The 19072-nt window shown below is 34.8% G+C and overlaps 1 protein-coding gene across 1 annotated transcript in view; it reads right to left on the reverse strand.

Annotated features, from left to right (window-relative positions):
- Positions 1-15238, reverse strand: part of LOC139982897 (uncharacterized) — a 28130-nt gene extending 12892 nt beyond the window's left edge. The window contains exons 1-10 of the mRNA XM_071996056.1: positions 14312-15238; positions 11724-11822; positions 10386-10691; positions 8157-8426; positions 7068-7202; positions 5281-5436; positions 4457-4594; positions 2956-3105; positions 2282-2416; positions 1214-1510 (exon numbers count right to left, since the gene is read on the reverse strand). Of these exons, the coding sequence (XP_071852157.1) occupies positions 1214-1510; positions 2282-2416; positions 2956-3105; positions 4457-4594; positions 5281-5436; positions 7068-7202; positions 8157-8426; positions 10386-10691; positions 11724-11781 (1645 nt within the window). The 5' untranslated portion in view covers positions 11782-11822; positions 14312-15238. The remainder of the gene's footprint in view (positions 1-1213; positions 1511-2281; positions 2417-2955; positions 3106-4456; positions 4595-5280; positions 5437-7067; positions 7203-8156; positions 8427-10385; positions 10692-11723; positions 11823-14311) is intronic.
- Positions 15239-19072: the final 3834 nt, after the last annotated feature.

The following is a 19072-nucleotide window of genomic DNA, read 5'->3' on the forward strand; positions in this document are numbered from 1 at the left end:
AAGAAATGTGTGTTTCTACATGTTGCAGAACCGCGACAATCTAACCCATTAATGATATAATAATAATAATGATCAAAATCAGCAGTTATTTTTATGATACATAAGAGACCACAACTGTGGGAGAAACCTTACAACCTACACGTCGGGTGGCTTCCAATTCAACATTTTAACTCAAATTTGGAATCTTTTCAATTAAAAAATCATTTCAGATTGGGAAACCGTAGATAGCTCTTGAATGAAAAACCCACCTTACTATGACCCGGCGGCGAATCGAACACGGAACTTCCCGATCTCTAAGCCTCATTGCTTTAAATGTCACCACTTTTATCCACTCGACCACAGCTTCACCCGTAAATATACACGAATAGATAAGTTGGACGATGTTTGTCACACATAACCCTGTGTTTTTACAGAATGGTTTCTGGCCCCACGTTGTCACAGTAATCTGTGACACCACTTGTTCTGAGGTGTTTGCCCTTTCTTAAGTAGAAACGTGTGACAAAAAGATGTTAACTAGCAAAATCTATGTCAATGTGTATTTTCATGAAATATTGTCTTTGTCTGTAATCTTAGATTTGAACACAACTTAAGAACCCTTTTGATATTTTTCTTTACTGCTAAAGGTACCCCTTATCCACACTTTACTGCAAGGGAAGGATTCAGGGGTTCCTTCGCTTATAGCGCCCTAACCAAAATGTGTTTCAACGCATAACTGGGATCCCAAATGTTTACAGGTAAAACACAATGGTGACTACTAGACAAATGTGTATCAAATTCACACTTTTTCATGCAAAGTACATGGATATTCAGTAGTAATCATAGGTTTCCACACAATAAATTGAAAGTAATGATACTTGTATTTATTGTTATTGTACACTTTGTCCACCCTTGGTTGTGTAGGATGGTTTTAGGGGTCCCTGGATTAGTGTGTTTAAGTAACTCAGTCACTTAAAAGACAGGCAAAAGCCTTGATTGTCAAGTTGAAATATAACACCAATTTTTAGATTAATGAGATCAGTTCATTGATCATTTAATCATTTAATTTAATCATTTAATTGAGATCATTTAATGACAATGTTAATTGCAAGACCAAAATATACGAATTAAATAGGCACAAACTGGACAAAATGATGACAGCTTTAATAAGCCATTTGATATGCATATACCAAAAAGTTCATCCTTCTGATCATAGAAGCTTACGTTATGAACTTACCATAGAGGTCTGCTTCTTTCCGTCTATAGTGACGCCCATCATTCACCAAAGAATTATATCTATCGGCTAAATAGCAACTAAAATCATTTCCATTCATAACATTGGAAACCTTGAATGATTGCACTAGTGATTGAGATGATAGTTCTATTCGAACTCCAATAAAACTTCGACCTTGATTTGCTTCAGTTACAGTCAATATAGCTGACACATTTGCTAGGGAATTTGGAGATTCTACTGTGCAGTTGATTTCAGCTGTTGCTCCAGGATTAACTTTAGACACTTGAATGTCAGCAATCCCTGCATGGTAAATTAAAAACAAGAAAATAAACCTGCTATTTGTTCTAAGAAAGTGAGGTGACCACATTTTCTATAAATATGGTAAAGGTAAAGATAACATAAACTAAAGGTAAATATAACATAAAGCCATGCTTCATACTATAATAATGGTCAATTCAGGTCAAAAGCAACCCAAAGCACCATTTTGTTCATAACATGTTATTCTGTCTGTGTACACATTGTGACCTAATGAACCAGATAAAAATGAGGAAAAGAAAACCAATTTCCATTATTCACTCTTCAACCTGTTATCATAATCAAGGATGGAAAGAGGAATATGGTAGAGGGAGGGATGCGATCACCCCACAGCTAACTTTTACTATCAAAGCTATGGATGCTTCTTGATCTATCATTTTGTGCTACATCCTCCTTCCCTAACACCTTACTACTCTATCATGCATTTGCAGAAGCAGCAGGACACTTTGTCCATATACACACTGTATTCACAGTAAACCACTATAGTTGAAGTTTAAGTACAGTTTGTTGGTTCAGAAGGAGATATGTTTTCATTTCTAGTGTTTGGGCAATGTCCAAAATGTCAGCTTTTCATGGTATCAAAGATTTATGATCCCAACATCCGACAATTTTTGAGGAAAACAAAATTTTCAATTTTATTTTGTGCTTTAGGCTTTTGTTACTAATTTATCAACTTGATTTGACACTTGGCAAATAAACTTGTGTTAAATACCACTGCATCTATTAGTTAAAAAATAAATAATAATAATACTGTACCTGTCTGACATCTAGGGTTCCAGGAAGTCCATGGCGTCTTGCATCGGCCATTACAAGTACCGTTGATATTATGACAGGCTTCAATGCAGTGACATTCCTGTTCACAGTTTTCACCATAAAATCCTGTAGCACATTCTGAGTAGGAGTTTAAAACAGAGAGCAAATTATGTTATCAGTGAGTGTGCACAAATCTTAAAATCAAGGCTAATTTAGAAAACTGCATACATCTACAACAATCAATAACTGTAACATAGGTCTTTCACTTGAACTATAGCTGTTGTAACCAATTTCCAGCTTTCTGTTACTCATTTTGTTTACATTTTAGCTTCCATGATAAAATATTCTAATTTTAGTTGCTTTGGAGAATTGTGGAACCATAGAAATGATCACTATTTATGTGTTTAAATCTAAAAATTCCCACATATTTAAGTTAAAGAGGAAATACAGGAGGCAGAAAGATGAAAATGACAGGCAAATACACATGCAGTATTACTTCGAAAATTTGACATGCAAAATAACTATACAAATATACTCCTCCCCTCAGCCCACTCAAGTGAAAATGGAGCAAATGTTAACTCCACTGGATCAACAAAGTATGCCAGTGATAAATGACATATAACAGAAGGGAAGAAGCAAACAGCAGCATAATGCATATGGTAATATTGATCCAATACCTTGACAATTTTCATTTGGATCACGCAGGACGAATCCTTGAGGACATTGGTTACACCTTCCTGTATTTTTGTTACAAGCTGCATCATTCTTGCAATGACACTTCAAAAGACACTGACTTCCATAGTAACCTTGTTTACATTGTTCAGGAACTGAAAACCAGAGAGAGATGTTTGCTTAAATGGGTATGTCTAATTGACAATTTGATAAACTTCTTACTTAATTTGGTCTCATTTTTCGATAGACATTCACTTGCAATTACTTACGAATCCTTCAAGGAACATTCACATTATAAGATGATGTGACACTTTGTCAAAGACATTTATAATATAAAACAACAAACGATTTATGCTGTAAGAGCAGATATTGTTTTGTTAATGTTAGTAATGAATGCAGAATTGGATCAAAAACTTTGACATCTCTGTCTTTCTCGTCTGTGTCTAATTTGACATGTGTAAACTCATGTAAAATAAAACCTGTATGTGATGATTGGATCTTAGTTCTCAAATAATATTCATCAATTAAAAACAAATTAATTAACAAAGACCAAAATATCAGATATTGTTTAATATATAAATAGATATACATACATATTAAAAAAATCCCTGTGTACTCCAATTGAAAAGGAGTACTGTATTTGAGAATATATTATATTTTTTCTTTAGCAATACTTGGCAATGAAAAGACGGACTTTCCACTGCCAAGTCCCAGTTGGCAATATGTTTTCTAATACAGTACTCCTTATTTGTCAAATTTGACATTCCCCTATCTCTATTTTCTTTTGGATTAAACATGGACTTTCTTTATAATATGTTTAGATATATATCGAAGTCCGGTGCAGGTGCAGGTTCGCTGTTTCAATGATATTATACAAACTATTTGAAATTTTCGATTAACATCTATCCAAACGAAAGAAAATTGTCAATAATGGAAGGTGATATTGTTGTATAATTTACTGGCAATTCTTATTTCTGGTATATAATTTGGTAACCATTTACTCTTATGGTTTTGCTGAGGAAGGTTTCAGGGCAACACAAAATTTAAAATAAAAATAATTGTATTACGTACTCCTCAAGTCAACTGACTATGCCCCTGTCTTATTACATGGTTTGTACTTCACCTTCTTTGGAGAACACATGGGCTATTTTTACACTATATAAATATATTTATTTATGTTTATACTATAATAATGAATATGATCTTGTTCAATTGAATATCTCACCCTTCCTCCATCTCTTCTGATGCTAATTAATGAACAGTTTAAACATATTCAATATTAATATATAGTAAAAAAGATTATAAACCTATCACTCTACAGTAACAACATATTTGTATAGAAAGAAAGAAATGTGAAACTTGACATATTTGAAAAGAACGTTTTTAAGAAATAAAAACAAACATTACTGGTTAACTTGGGAGATTATCATATTTTTGTGTTTTGCAAAGATTCACCTTTCTGTACATTGATTGTTTTAATAAGACTTCCACTGTGAATAAACCTACTTTGACAGTTTGTTCCAGAGTATCCTGTCTGACATCTGCCATTATTATTGGTGCATACACCTGTGAATATATTGCAACCACCACTATTACAATGACAAGTCTGTAAACAGTTAGCACCAAATGTACCCTGAGGACAACCTGAAACATATAAAAAGGTTACCAAACATATAAATAAAATCAGCTGATAATCGCAGTAGAGCAATTAACAAGATAATTTCTAGAATACATACATATATTATGCTTGAAAAACATGCATTGTAAGTTTACATTTTTCATATAGTCTAAATAATGGGCCAGCGTAAAACACAGCTGATATCAACACCAACCCATTAGTTAAATGTTACAGGGCTTGAGTTATGTTCAAAAGTTAGTGAAGCAATTTGCCAAGACTCACTTTACAGGCCAGTAGTATGCATCTGTTATAAACAATGGTTATCATCATGATTAATATATAAATATTTGTAAATATTATTTGTAAACTGCATTGTGAAGCTTTTTACACATCTAAAGACCCATTCTATTTTAAACAAAATATTTACAACTCATAACTATATGTACGTATATATATATATATATATACATATATATATATATATATATATATATATATTAGTAGTATGTGATAACCTACAGCATGTTGTTACTTGAGTTCACGTCTGCGCGCTGATCATAAGATAACTGGTCGCAAACGATCGTGTAACTTTATTTCTTCCTCGCACGGCTGGGTGATCTGTTACCATGTTAACACTTTTTTCGTTCATTCTGTCCTATTTACAAAAGATTCACAGCCGTGCTTTCATGGCTTGTTGAATTAAGAAACATACTTGTACTGCAGTTAAGGCCATTGAATCCAGAGGAACACCTACAGCCAAATGGATCTGGTAAACAAAACATGAAATATCTGCAGGCGAAATCAAAGTCTCCACGTTCATAACATCGAAACTCACAGTTGAATCCGAATCTACCCAATGGATCACAAGCTGGAAATGAAATATGTAAACTACATGATAAAACAAAATTCACAATGGAAACCCTCATGTGCTCTCATTACAACTTCCATACTTGAAGCTTAACATAGCATGAAAGTACTCTGACATTGCTTTTTAACTCTGACTTAAATGAAATAGCAAAGTTGTAATGCACAATATCCCTGATGCTAACTATAATGATACATACCATCATGACTAAATCATCAACTGTAACTGTAAGTTTTTTAATAGTCCTTGAAGGGGAAGCCAACAATTCCTTTTTTTTAGATAAGGCTATTGGGCATTTTACAGAATGTTTTTTGGTGAGTACCAGTATCGGTCAGTTGTGCATCTCTTCACGTGGATGTGAAGCTAAGGAAGAAAGCAATGTGGTCAAACTCCAGAAAAAACAGTTCAGAAAATCCTGTCTGTCAGTGGCTTGACACTGACAGCACTCATTTTGATCTTGACGTGATATCTGCAACATTCCTCTTGCAGAAAATTTTTTTTTGTACTGGAGCCTTTAAAATACCTGTCCGGCAGAAGGCATCGGTGGCGATATTGGTAGCAAACTTGACAACCCTGCAAGGCTTCTCGAAAAAGTACCAATTTGATGTTTAGATGCATTTTGCTAAGATAGTTGCTGCTGTTTTGACATCATATTATGAATAACGTTTGGACAAGTAAAACCCAACAAGATCATTTTTTAGCTTTGTGACTTATTATAGTTAAAAAGTTATTAATTTCCAAGACAGAAAAAAGATCCAGTCATAATTGTGCAGCAGTTTTCAGAGGCTGTAACATTTGGACCACTTTGGTGAGAGAACTTAGTCCTCACGTGACCATGTCACGTGCCTCCTTTTTTTGTGTAAATGAAACAATTTGGTTTCAGCAAAGTCTCAGGTGGTCACCTTGCAATTCCTTGGTGAAATTACTCATGAAAATGGCTGTTCTAAATGTTATCTTTGGCGCTGAAATTCCTTCCCTCGTACAAAACTTCAGTCCCTTGGAATATTTCAAAATGCTCACCAACCCCATAATATTTCTTAAAGTAAGTTGCATATGTTAAAGCATTAGTTTTTTAATACTTTGACAAATTTTACATACTGTATATCAAAGCAATTTCTTCATCTGAAAACTTAACTTTCATGTCTTACATTGGCTCCTGATTTATGAATTTTCTGAAATCTTTTAACAATATTTTTGGTACTGAATTTATAGTGTATATAATTTTAAATCTAAATATAAAATAAGAACTCAATCCACCTATATAATACATTATATAATCATTTATTGCACATTTTGTACCTCACGCACATATATTTTAATTTTTGTCTTAAATCGCAACTTTTGTCTAAAATAACACAGGCTTTTTAAAGAAATTATAACTTCATTAATAATGCTAAGAACCAAGCGTGAATATTTCCAATGAATTTACATCTAATATTTTGGTTGAGTAGTATTGTCTCTTAATGCTCAGCCAATGCTCAGCTAACAGCCAACAAAGCAGAAATGATCCATAAATTAAGTTTTTACATCTGTTTTGACTAAAACTATATGAAGTTTTGTTAAAGGTTTGATTGTTTTACATTGCATTTGTTGATGGGCTGTAGATTTCTCAAGAGACACAAAAGTACTCTTACATGAGAGACAGTTTGGACCTTTAAATCCAGCAGGGCAGATGCACTCTCCAGTTGTGTCATCACAGACACCTCCATTGTAACAATTGTCACAGATGCCGATGCAATCTGGAGGACCCCAGTGATCTGCAGGGCAAGCTAAAGGGAGAGAACACCACACTAGAATAACATGGATTACAAGCCTACATAGGTAAGGAAAACTAAGGAGGGCATTCAGTACACGTACTAATAGAAGGAAATCACAACTTCAGTCTTATAAATAAATAGTCTAGGGAGGTTGGCAATGCTGATTAACGTTCTGGAAAACACATGATAACAAATGCTATTCCATATTGAATTGCTTTGTTGATGAGAAAGGGATGAGAATGCAATCTTCCTAATTGATGTCTCAGATAACTGACTCAAGCCAACTGGAAGACTCAACATTACTCAGTGAATGTAAGACTCTGCTCTAGTCGACTTGAGTCAAGTGAAAAGAAGATTCGACTATCTAAACCCAACAAATTTCATTTAATTCAGATCGACTCGACATCTACTGACGAAGAAATTTGCACATCATAGTAGGTTACACAACAGAAAGGAAACTAAAAGAAGTATGAAGACCATTACAAATTGTCTCAAAATATCATTGTGACTTTACTGAACTGACAATTTGTGACCTCACTTAATATCATGTGATTAATTTGAGATGTCACTGATTATATAAAGAGTTTGTCCAAGCATGAATCAAGATCAAAAACTTCCTGGATTTAAGTCCAATTCACATTATGTCATAGTTGTTACTTGTCCTCCTGATACATCTCAAATGTGGAGTTTATACACAAGGATAAATATCAAACTTCACACATTCGTGGTATAGTACTTAAGGCAAAGGTAAAGCATCATTCTGACAGTCCCTCATTTGAATTTCACTTTTTATTTGAAAAACTTACCTGTTAAACATTTGTTCTCAGAAAAGTTAGTACAAGCCACATGATGAGCAATGATACTCATATAATAAATCTCTTGAACTGAAGTTTTGGATATGCTCATATTGCAATAATTTCTTAAATGATTAGGATACATGCTTGATTGATAGAAAATGTTTGTTACCTCGAACAATGATCCGCTGAAGTCCTTGTACAGCGTAGTTACGTCGATTATTGTGATAACACTCATAAATTCCAGCATCTGATAAACGAACTCTTCCTCCCCTTTGAGGTACATTCAGAGTAAAAGAACCAGAGTTAAAGGAAACACCCCCGTCTTTTTTCCACAACACAACATTTCGGTTACTAGTCACCTCATCCATCCTTAAAACTATTCCTTCATCACCATTATTAACAGTCCTTGTAAGCAACCTGTCATTTGGAATTATATTTGCTGTTGGAAAATATTTATGAATTTATAAAATGCTTTAGTACATGAAATTGTGTCATATAAAAAAAAACCCACCCCTCCATCCACATACTACTCTTAGGTAGATAGGTTTCACTTAAAACTTTTCAATTCTTCCAACATGGGTATGACACTTTTATCATTTTTTCGCAATTTTGGTATGTTCACAATCACCAAAAAGAACACTACTCAACTTTAATGAAGGAGAAATAAACACTTGCTGTTTCTACATCAAGACCTACTGTAGTTTTTGAGATATTGATTTACTGATGGAAGCATTAGAAAATACAACTTAAATTAGCTGAGACGAAAGTGACAAAATACCGCCCTTGAAATGCACTATAGTTATTGGCTAATTGCCAGTTAATCTCAGTAACTGGTATACTCACAGAGTCACTTTGATCAAACACAAAGGTTAATTTCAGAGGCTTTCCCTACATGTACACAGATTGTTTTGGAAAGAAGATATAGATGCCTTGAAATTCATGCAATTGATCAGCATTACTTTGACCAATTATTGTCCTTTCAAGAGGCCAGTACTACACAGTTGGCATGACTGCAACCAAGTTTTAGGACTTGTGAAGTTATCAACGTTCAAGGGAAAGAACTGCAACCAACACTACAAACATGTAAAGCTTGCTCTTTACTATTTGCCTTTAATTATTATAACGTGGCCCGCTAACTGTACATCTAATTGAAGCACCGTCATATTTGAAGAGCAACAATCTGAATGCTTACATAGTGCGCATAGAAAATTTTCAAAATCCTGAAAATTCAGGGAAACATTTTGTGACTATTTGAACAAAATAGAATATTGTTCTCAAAAAATTTATTGCAAAACCCCAGGATTTAATTCCACTTTAAATTTCCAGCAATTTTTTAAGTTCCAACTTCAGCCTCAGAAACATCAAATTAACACGAAGACAAGCTTGCAATATATTTTCTGCCAATTTCGTTAGTGCAAAAATTTGACCGTTTGACTTTCATTGAACTTTGACCTCGGGCTAAATAGTGAAATGTTTAATTAAATTTTCAAGCTTGCATTGTACATGAGTTTTCAGGCTTCCATGCTGCTAAGAGGTTATCATTTTGATATAATCAAAATGTCCTTTTTGTTTGTTATAAATTTAACAGACTTTGACTTTGACCCCTTTGTCACTTTCACATTGTTTTATAATACAGTAAGCAAGGTCATAGAAAAAACACAACCACTCAATATATAGTTTCCATAAACTTATATCGATCACTTTTGACAGATATGACATATATAGGGCAAAGTGTTTGAAACCGTACTTGCAAAAGGTCAAAAGTCATTAACTCTAATCATACATATTGGCTAATAGCTTTTATTCAAACAAAATAGATGTCTTGCGTGATTAAGAAACACCTGATTACCCGCTACCTATGCCACTAAACACTCAACTTGCTTATTAATTATCAAAAGTACAAGCAATCAGTTCTACTGTACTACACTAGTATGTCATAAGTCACATAGGCTCAACATTGCATGCTCAGTCAGGGACAGTACACAGCAAAGTTTGTTGTCTACCAGCATTATGACTCAGGAGGCGTTTGCAACATGTTTACATCTTATAATTGCTCATGCTCTCGCATCATCCAAACCAAACAATTTAGTACCAATACATTTTCCACACCATGCACTTTCATGTCAAATATTGCTATGGTAAACCGATAGAGCACTGATCGGCAGCAACAACTGACATACTGTACAGTATCACATCCGCATACAATACATTACATGGGAATGAGATAAAATTGGCAACTAACATCCAAAATGCAGAAGTGCATCAATTGAGGATCAAATTACAAATCTGTTGAACCATTTTAACATTGTGCTGTCCCTTGCTGGTATGCCATGATTTCACTAGTAACGTTCTTTTTTATTATAGTATCATAAATTTGCATGGGTATTCATTGACTCACCATTTGACCTTAATAATACAGTCTGGATGGATGTCAGCTCCCTGCCAGTGCCAGAAATATCACAAGCAAACACACCAAAAGCTCCATTAAAATTGGTACTCAAGATTATCTTGTAAACACCATCAGATCCAGTAGGACTACGTGGACGTGGATTATTAGCAGCATTGCTTCTGGTATTGACTACTCTTCTTGAAGTAACCGTCAAGCCTGTCTTGTCTGTTTCACTGATATAACACGTAAAGTATTCATCTTCAACAGAATTAGCGTTGAAGGCAAAGCTGTTTCGCAAAGTAACTTTGAGTTTCCCTGAAATAAATGACTAAAATACAAATTCATTTCATCCAACCACAAGAGGGGTGAATTATATTACTACATACAATGTAGGCCTTTCCAATTCCTTTTCCTTGCTACAAAATGGAGGCTGGTTCTGTTGATGGTTAAATTTGTCTCCCTAGTTTAACGTCATAGAGTCAACACTGACAATGGAAAACACACTGCACACTGGTTGGTGCCTTTGTAAGATTTGACAATATCCTTAATCATCTGGTCATGGAAGTCCAACTGACTTGGTTTCTGTAACTTAAACCATTCTGAAAACAACTTTAGGAGTCAGTGTAGAAACAGTGTGCAGAAGACATAATTAAAACTATATCATTACTATACAGATATCCTGACAGCTACTATCTTTCTAATTTTTTTCGGGGAGGGGGGGGGGAGTTGTTAACATTACTTATTTATATCAGAAGAAAAAAACAGAAATATCATGGTATTTTGGGCATAAATTGTTCCATTTCCTGAAGAAAATGTCAACTACAATACTTTAGATGGTCAAATCGACTTGATCAAATCCTTATATACCTACATTTCACTGGAGTAGGCTACAGTATAGTATTATTTAAGCATACAACAGGAACCTTATTAGAGTCTCAGTCACTCTGAATTAATATACATAACTTTGGAACAATGCATGGTTATGCATGGTTCTAGATAATTGCATTTTATTAGTTAGGGAAGGGCTTTGAGTGGCAAAGTCAAATGCATGTAAAAGTTTCAGTATAAATGATCACTTTTTACTATATTCAGCATATATATGTGGCAAAATGATTTTACATTGAACACTGAGGCCTATAGAGCTTGATTCATTAAGGTACTGGGAAACACGAGCTAACATGAGTAATCATGTTCGATGGTTTTAAATTCATGGACCTAGAAGTTTATGTTTGTTAATTCATGCATCGCAAGAGTGGAACATTTTAATCAATCTAGAATATTAAGTCTAGATTTCTCAGAGATGCATTCAGTTGATAATTAGTAACTTGAGGTAGTGAGTAGTGATACCTTGAACGAGACCAGATTGAGTAAGAAATATAACCAGAAGAATCCTGGTAGGGGACATCCTCTCCACTTGGTTCAATACTTTTCATCCAAAAATTTAAACTGTGGAATAAAAATGGAACAACTTGTTTCAACTAATTGCTTCACCGGTGCAATGTTTGCAACTTAGATGGTTTCGATTACATACTGTACAGTACTTAAATGTTGAGGGCCCAAGGGGAGGAATGCATGATACTGCTTTCAAGGAAATTCAGTTTAAACCTCATGATGTACAAATTATGGTAAAAAACTAGAATTAAAGTCCCTGTTGACGCTCATTACTAACCAGAAAGCCACCGGAGGCAATGATTACACTTCAGTTATAAGGTGACTCCACAATCCACGTCTGAAGTTCATTTAAGTTTCACTCTAGTGATATTGTTTTGCAGGTTTTGAAACTTTGATGTGATGACACAATTAACCTCATTCAACTTTGACCTCCACCAAACAACAAAAACTATAGTGTTCTTGTACTCCATAGGATAGATCCACATATGAAGGTGCATCCCAATTTCATTTCCGAGTGATAAGGCTGCAAAGTGTTTAAGACTATGACCACTGTTGACCTCAACTGACCTTCGGTCTCCACGGAAAACGATAGGGGTACTTCATTTAATAAGGTGGATCAAAATATTATGTGTTCAAAATAGACCCAGCACAGTTCTCACACTCAACAAAGTAGATTCACTTATTGAGTATGAAGTAAATCAAAGCTTTTATTGTTTAGCTATTATGTTAACCAAGTTTTTAAACTTTGACTTAAACTGTCAACCTCAAATGACCTTTGACCTCCACTGATCACAATAGGGTTCTTCTTCTCAATGAGGTGGAACCATATAACATTTAGTTAATCCAAGCTTTAACTTTGGAATTATGTGAACTCATTCAGTGGTTTTTCCATAGTTCAAATCCACATACCATAATTTAAACATCAACCCTCCACATTTCCACTGCAGACGTAGTAATTCTTCTCAATCAAAGTCTGATGGAATGAATGATTTCTGTGCTCTTGTGAATAAAGTTCATACCAAAAAAGAATCCATGGACTGTACTTTAATGCAACCTTTACAGTTGATTTTGATGCATTTGTTGAAACTAATTTATTCTAAAATCCCATGGCAATGTTAGAAACAAGCTTGACTCAGAAGTCGAGCTTCTTTTCAACTCTATATGTGATTGTCACTTCTCTTTAATTTCTGATTAACATTAACTCTAACGTGGAAAAGCTAGTCTTTGTGACTTTAGCAGATCTGCCCAATTGCGATTTAATTTAAACTAAACGTTGGCAAGATTTGACAAAATGTATACACTAATTGCAAAAGATGTTCCTAATATAATTGGGATCCAGGATAAGTTTGTGTCCATATTTTAAACAAAAGACTACATTATTCACAATCAAGCTTGGCGCGAAGCGTACAAGAAAATTATGGCTAAAAATGCCTCCCAGATCGCTGGAAATGGCACTTCCCAGGCCTTGTAAGTTGCATCTAAGCATTTCCTCTTTTGAAATTACTAGCGATATCATAAAAACATGAACAAAAAATATTAAAAAATATGCTCAAGGGGGGGCGGCTGCCCCCTTCGCCCCCCCCCCCCCCCTTGGCTACGCGCCTGACAGCGTATCTATCAAATAGCTTTTGATGAAAGGTACATATTGACACTATATGATATGAGGCATCACCTGTACCATTACAATAGTTGCCACAAATTACTTAAGGATTGTTACCTGGTAATTGGTAGTCCAATAGATTTAAACTTTTCTGTTCTAAACACTGCATGCTTTTTGGTAAAATTTAAACAAAGACGACTTGCCGACGATTGATTAATATGGTTATTGACTTGAAGTCTTTTGACAAAGCAAGCGAGACCAACAACTAATTTGGACATTTACATAATATTAGACAATGAAATTTACCATAGTTTGTCTTTAGCTACGAATGTTGTCCTGCACTTATACCAGTTGACATTGAAGGATTAAGACCATGCTATTAATTATTATACCCACCCCCCCCCCCCCCCATTGTCAGAAGATGGGTTCAGTGGTACAAGTTTTGTAATGGAACATCATTGTGCAAAGTTTTATTCAGCTAATGGTAGATGATTGGTAAACAGGTAGAACTCTCAATATAAAAGAACTTTACATCTGTTTCAAGCCATTTTTATGAACAGAAGGCCAAACAGGTACAATTATAATTATTCAGGCCTTTCCCTAAATTCAGAGATATTCGCGGGGCATTTCCAGTGACCATTTTTTTGCGGTATCTTTGCCAGAAATTAGGGATGCCTGGTGACCTAGTTATAGATTAGCCTAGCCAAGATGCTATCCACTCTAACAGTAATTACGTACATATTCTCACTTTCTGCTTTTCGTAACACCATATAGTGCCAATGTAGCCATATAGTGACAATAGCCAATGTAGGCTAGACATACACCTAGGCTACCACCAGCTACATTATTAAGTTAGGCCAGTATTAACAGTCCTTACAAGTATACTAGCGTTAGCGTAAGTAGCCGCGAAGAATGCAGAATTAGAATATCGTTCAGACATTACCTGACGTAACAAGGTCTTGTTTTATAGCTCCTTAGCCAAATTTCTGCTTTCCTGTGCGAAAACACTGCAACAATCCACTCTTGCAGATTATAAAAGAATCACACAATGAACAGTAATGTCATGAGAACTTGAACTACAGGTCAGTTTTAATACGTTACGGTTAAGCTATACACTTTTCCCTATGCACGACCAATATGTATGCAGACGACAGTTAGTGCGTTAATAGTGCTTTTAATGGGTGTTACTAAAACGAATGACAATTGCGTTACACATAACGAATGACAATATGATGTTCACACTAAAGAATTGCGTTGACTAAAACGAATGACAGTGAATGACAGCACAGACATTTGCTTCAACCGGATATCACAGTTCAGACTTCGTGGGTATATTAAAGCCACACAAACCGAGTGGACGCAAAGTGCGTGGCTTACAGATCTAGTAAAGTACGGACAAGATACAAGCGCACCTTATAGTAAGCGAAATTGTAAGTCTGATTTTAAATAGTACTTATCATATCATTTTCCACCAAAATTAATCGTGGATATATCAGTTTCAAACATACTAATTAGCCAGCACCTAACAATTACTTCAGTAATCTTTCTATATAAATCTACAGAGGTGAATTTCAAAAGCACAGAACTCAAGCGCATTCTCACACAAAAACTTTCCCTGTGGTTTCTATCCGTAAATTACACCAAAACCCTGCAACCACGTAACATGCGATTTTCCTCAAATCACTTTTGCGCTGAAAACCAATAACCGCATTTACTCCACTCCGTTAATCATTCTATCTCTTCTCACCACCGTCCTTCGTTGTCATTCGGTGTCATTCGCGAATGATAATTAACCTTGTACAAAGTCAATTGTCATTCGGTTATTCGCTGTCATTCGTTTTAGTTTGTCCTCTTTTAATAGCAGTTTAACCGGAAAAGTATCTTTCTCCGAGTAACTGTGGTTTGCCAATAGAGAGAGAGAGTCACTTCCGTGACAATACATTGTCATCAGTACACCATGCAGAATATCCGCAACTACAGGCTATACCGGAACTATTGGCTGTGGTCAACTTCCTCGTTGGCACCCCCCCCACCAAGTCCTCGATTCCTCCAATCCTAAACAAACGGTAGTGACGTTTACACCAGGCCCTTTCGTGTTCATACCATGCTATTTTTAGGCATATGAGTCTATGGAGCAGGTTAATGACGTACTGGAATATCCCCACTCGGTGGAAGCGTTACTGACAGGTATTACGTAACGACATAAGGCATCAACGTACTGTTACACAATATTTACCACTGCAAACACAACGCATAAGAGAAAATGCTGGTCCGGTTAGTTTTAACTCTTCACCAGCAATGGCAGTGAAAAGACAGTCGGAAGGTGGGCTGAGTGGTCAGCTAGAGATTTATCATATGCCAGGGATGCAAAGTCCCGCTATGGTTTTACGTGACTGTTCTAACAGATGGATGGTAATGTGTGTCAAACTAGATACAAAAGTTCGTCTAAGTTTATTCACTCCAGCAAACTGTTTCCTAATGGTATATTCGGGGTAACCGGCTGTCAAAAAGAAACATGCGAGGGACACAATCTGTTTATGATAATCTACAGAATCAAAGCAAAAAAAATTGAAAGTATTATGGACACCTAGCAAATTTGAAGCATCTTCAAGTACATTTGCTATGTTTCATAATCTCCGTCAGAATCTGTTGAAAAGCTCTTTTCGTTTCGAAGATATGCATGCACGTTTGAAGTTTTGATAAGTCTGGGAAACTCATTAAAAATGTGCAAAACTATGACGCAGAGTTTGCGCTCGCCAAACGTTCTTGTTTGATACCTGAATAAATTAATCCCTAATTACAATCCCATATATAACATTTAAATAATGTTATATTCCTCTTTTCAGAGATGACGATAAAATATTTTCAAAAAACTCCTTAGGCCAGAAACCTGTATTGAGTGTCCTTGAAACGAAGGTTGTAACAACAAAGGAATTACATAAGAGAAAATTATGCAGTAACCCCTATCACTTCATCATTGTGCATACTTAGCTAATTTTTATTCATAAATTAAATAAAAATAAAAATTTGTAAAAAGATCAATCTTTTATGGATTTTGATGGAAGTTGCAGCTCTGTGTATGATATGTATTGCCTATTAGAGTGATTATGAGCAATATCGTTCATAGTTGAACGTTTCAGTCTTAGGCATTGGCTATACACAACTAAACATTTCAGGTTCTTTATAGTTTAAATGTAGTTAAAAGAAAAATGACTAACGGGAACAATAATTTTGGAACCCCGAGGAAAGCCGCTTACTTGCTCCGTTAATTCTTGTTGCAGCTGGCTAATGAATGTACATTTTAACACCCTTATTGTAGGGAAATTAACTCGTCGGTAATAAAGAATTGTAGATAATTGTCTTATATTTCATTTTATCAATTCATGCCCACCAATTATCTACATTGTGGATGTTACTTTAAAACTTTACATATAATTAGAATTAGGGTTAGGGTTGATTGTCAAATTTTTATCAAAGCTTTTGAGGAGAAAAAAAAAAGTTATGATACCAAGACACCCTTCTAGATTTTAACATCATAGATTGGTATTTGGTTGCCGAAAAGTAATTCATATTAGCATTCAGTCAAACGAAGAAAGCAGGAGTGAATTGGAAAATTTCAAAATATGATTTATAATAAGTATTGCTCACCAGACTTTCATTCTTTTCTACTCTATGTGATGCATTTTAGTGTATGACACTAAAAAAGTAAGCAGCAGTCATATTGATGAGTAATCGGCAGTTTATACTGCTGAATCGGCAGATATATTGCGAAAAAAAGATGATGCCAGACACCACATTTTCCACGTAGGTTGTTTCCGTAACTAGTTAACATCATTACTGTGCTGTTTTGGGGTTTTACTACCCACAGTTTGTCTACTGTCAGCTCTCAATCGAACGTAAGAAAAGAGAAAGCTGTGACGTCACGTCTGGCATACAATATTGTGTATATTCTGTTGAGACGACACACCATCTAATGTTCCCTCAAAACCACCTTCCCTCCATCCAAAACAAATTATGTCAAATCATATTTCAATGCAATCAATGTATTGAAAGTTGATATTCAATTCCATTGAACAACTATTCGGTGGCAATGAATTGTGTGGAGTACCAATTGACAATCCTAGTTAAACTATACGTCGACCCTCAAGTCATATCATCTCACATAGAATTTTTCTGTCTGTTTCATTAATTCACACAGGAGTGTCAGAATCCACACAAGAGTGTCGGAATCACAAAAAACTATTTTTTTTTTCTCTCAAAGGTTTTAGAATATTTAAATATTCGAAACTCTAAGCCATTTCTTATTATTTCTATGCATGTCTTAAGCCGAAACTAATATCTAATTTACCTCACAGTTTCATCATCGAAGGCTTTGGTATTGTTGGTTCTTTGTACCAGGATTGGCTCTTCCGTGTCATGTGATTCCCAGTATATTAATCCATTTTATGTGTCTGACTAATTGAAAGGACTAATATCATTTTATCACGAAGGCTTTTACAAACAAAGCGTGGTATAGGTATTGGTGAATAGTATTTTTGACTACAGCATTGAAAACGTGATAAATCTGTTACATCTCTAGATTGTCAGTTTAAGAGATTTTATAAAATATTCCATAAAATGTACAGGAGACAAATTAAATATTTCCATTTCAACCTCACATATAAGTCGTTAGTAGCAAAAAGTTGTGTTAACACCTAACTTACAGACTAAAAAGAAACCTACCACTGGACGTCTAATGCTTTTTTTTTTGCTTTGCTGGATTAGGATTCCCACATCTCCGCCATTTATGGAGTGTGCTTCATCGACCCTATGGCCACACCATATCCAAGTTCCTTGATCCGTGACCCAATCGATATCACAAACGTGCATATATTACTTTAATATTTTAACATTGAATAAAATAGTTCAGTGGTTGTAAATATTACCTAAATGTCTGTTTTTACCTTCAAGTTTACTTTAATATGTATACTTTCAACGTCTCGTGCACCTTCTTCTGTTTCGCCCTAATTTACTCACGTAAACATTTTTCAAATCAATTTATTTCTCATATGTACATAACTCACTGATAAAAGTAATTTTAGCGAATTTTTTACATATGGTGGTCACTAGAAATACAATATTGTAGGTAATATACTTGCTAACGTTAATTTGTATATCCATGCAGGGTATAGCTTTTGATGTATTCTCCAAATATACAAAATACAAATTACAAAGTACATTTATTAAATTGAAAATATCAATCACACTGCATCATTCGACTGACACAGTTCTACACCTTATTTACATCAATAAACTGGATGTTGTTAGACATGCTCTGATAAAATAAAATCATTTCTAGGCTACTAATGTGATTCAATAGATTGATTATTATGGTATATCTACTACAGAAGAATCACAATTTCGTAAAATTGTCTTCTTTTTAATTGTTTTCTGTTGTTGTTCACTTACAAATAAACTTCGTTGTTGAAGTATAGACTGATTTTTTTCATATCACCCGTTGGTTATAGTATTTATACAATGTGTTTTCTTTAGCTCTGTTTCTTCTGGAATACTCCTCTGGGGTAGCTGATAGCTATTTCTAATTTAAAAGAGCAGGCTGTGTACGTAACATTACTTATCTCGCTCGCAAATAAATATGGTCACAATGCATATTCGGTACGGTTTCATCATACTGAGTTACATTCTTAACATTTACAAGATACAT

This window comes from Apostichopus japonicus, chromosome 2 (assembly GCF_037975245.1).
Source record: "Apostichopus japonicus isolate 1M-3 chromosome 2, ASM3797524v1, whole genome shotgun sequence".
In the NCBI taxonomy this organism is placed as follows: domain Eukaryota; kingdom Metazoa; phylum Echinodermata; class Holothuroidea; order Aspidochirotida; family Stichopodidae; genus Apostichopus; species Apostichopus japonicus.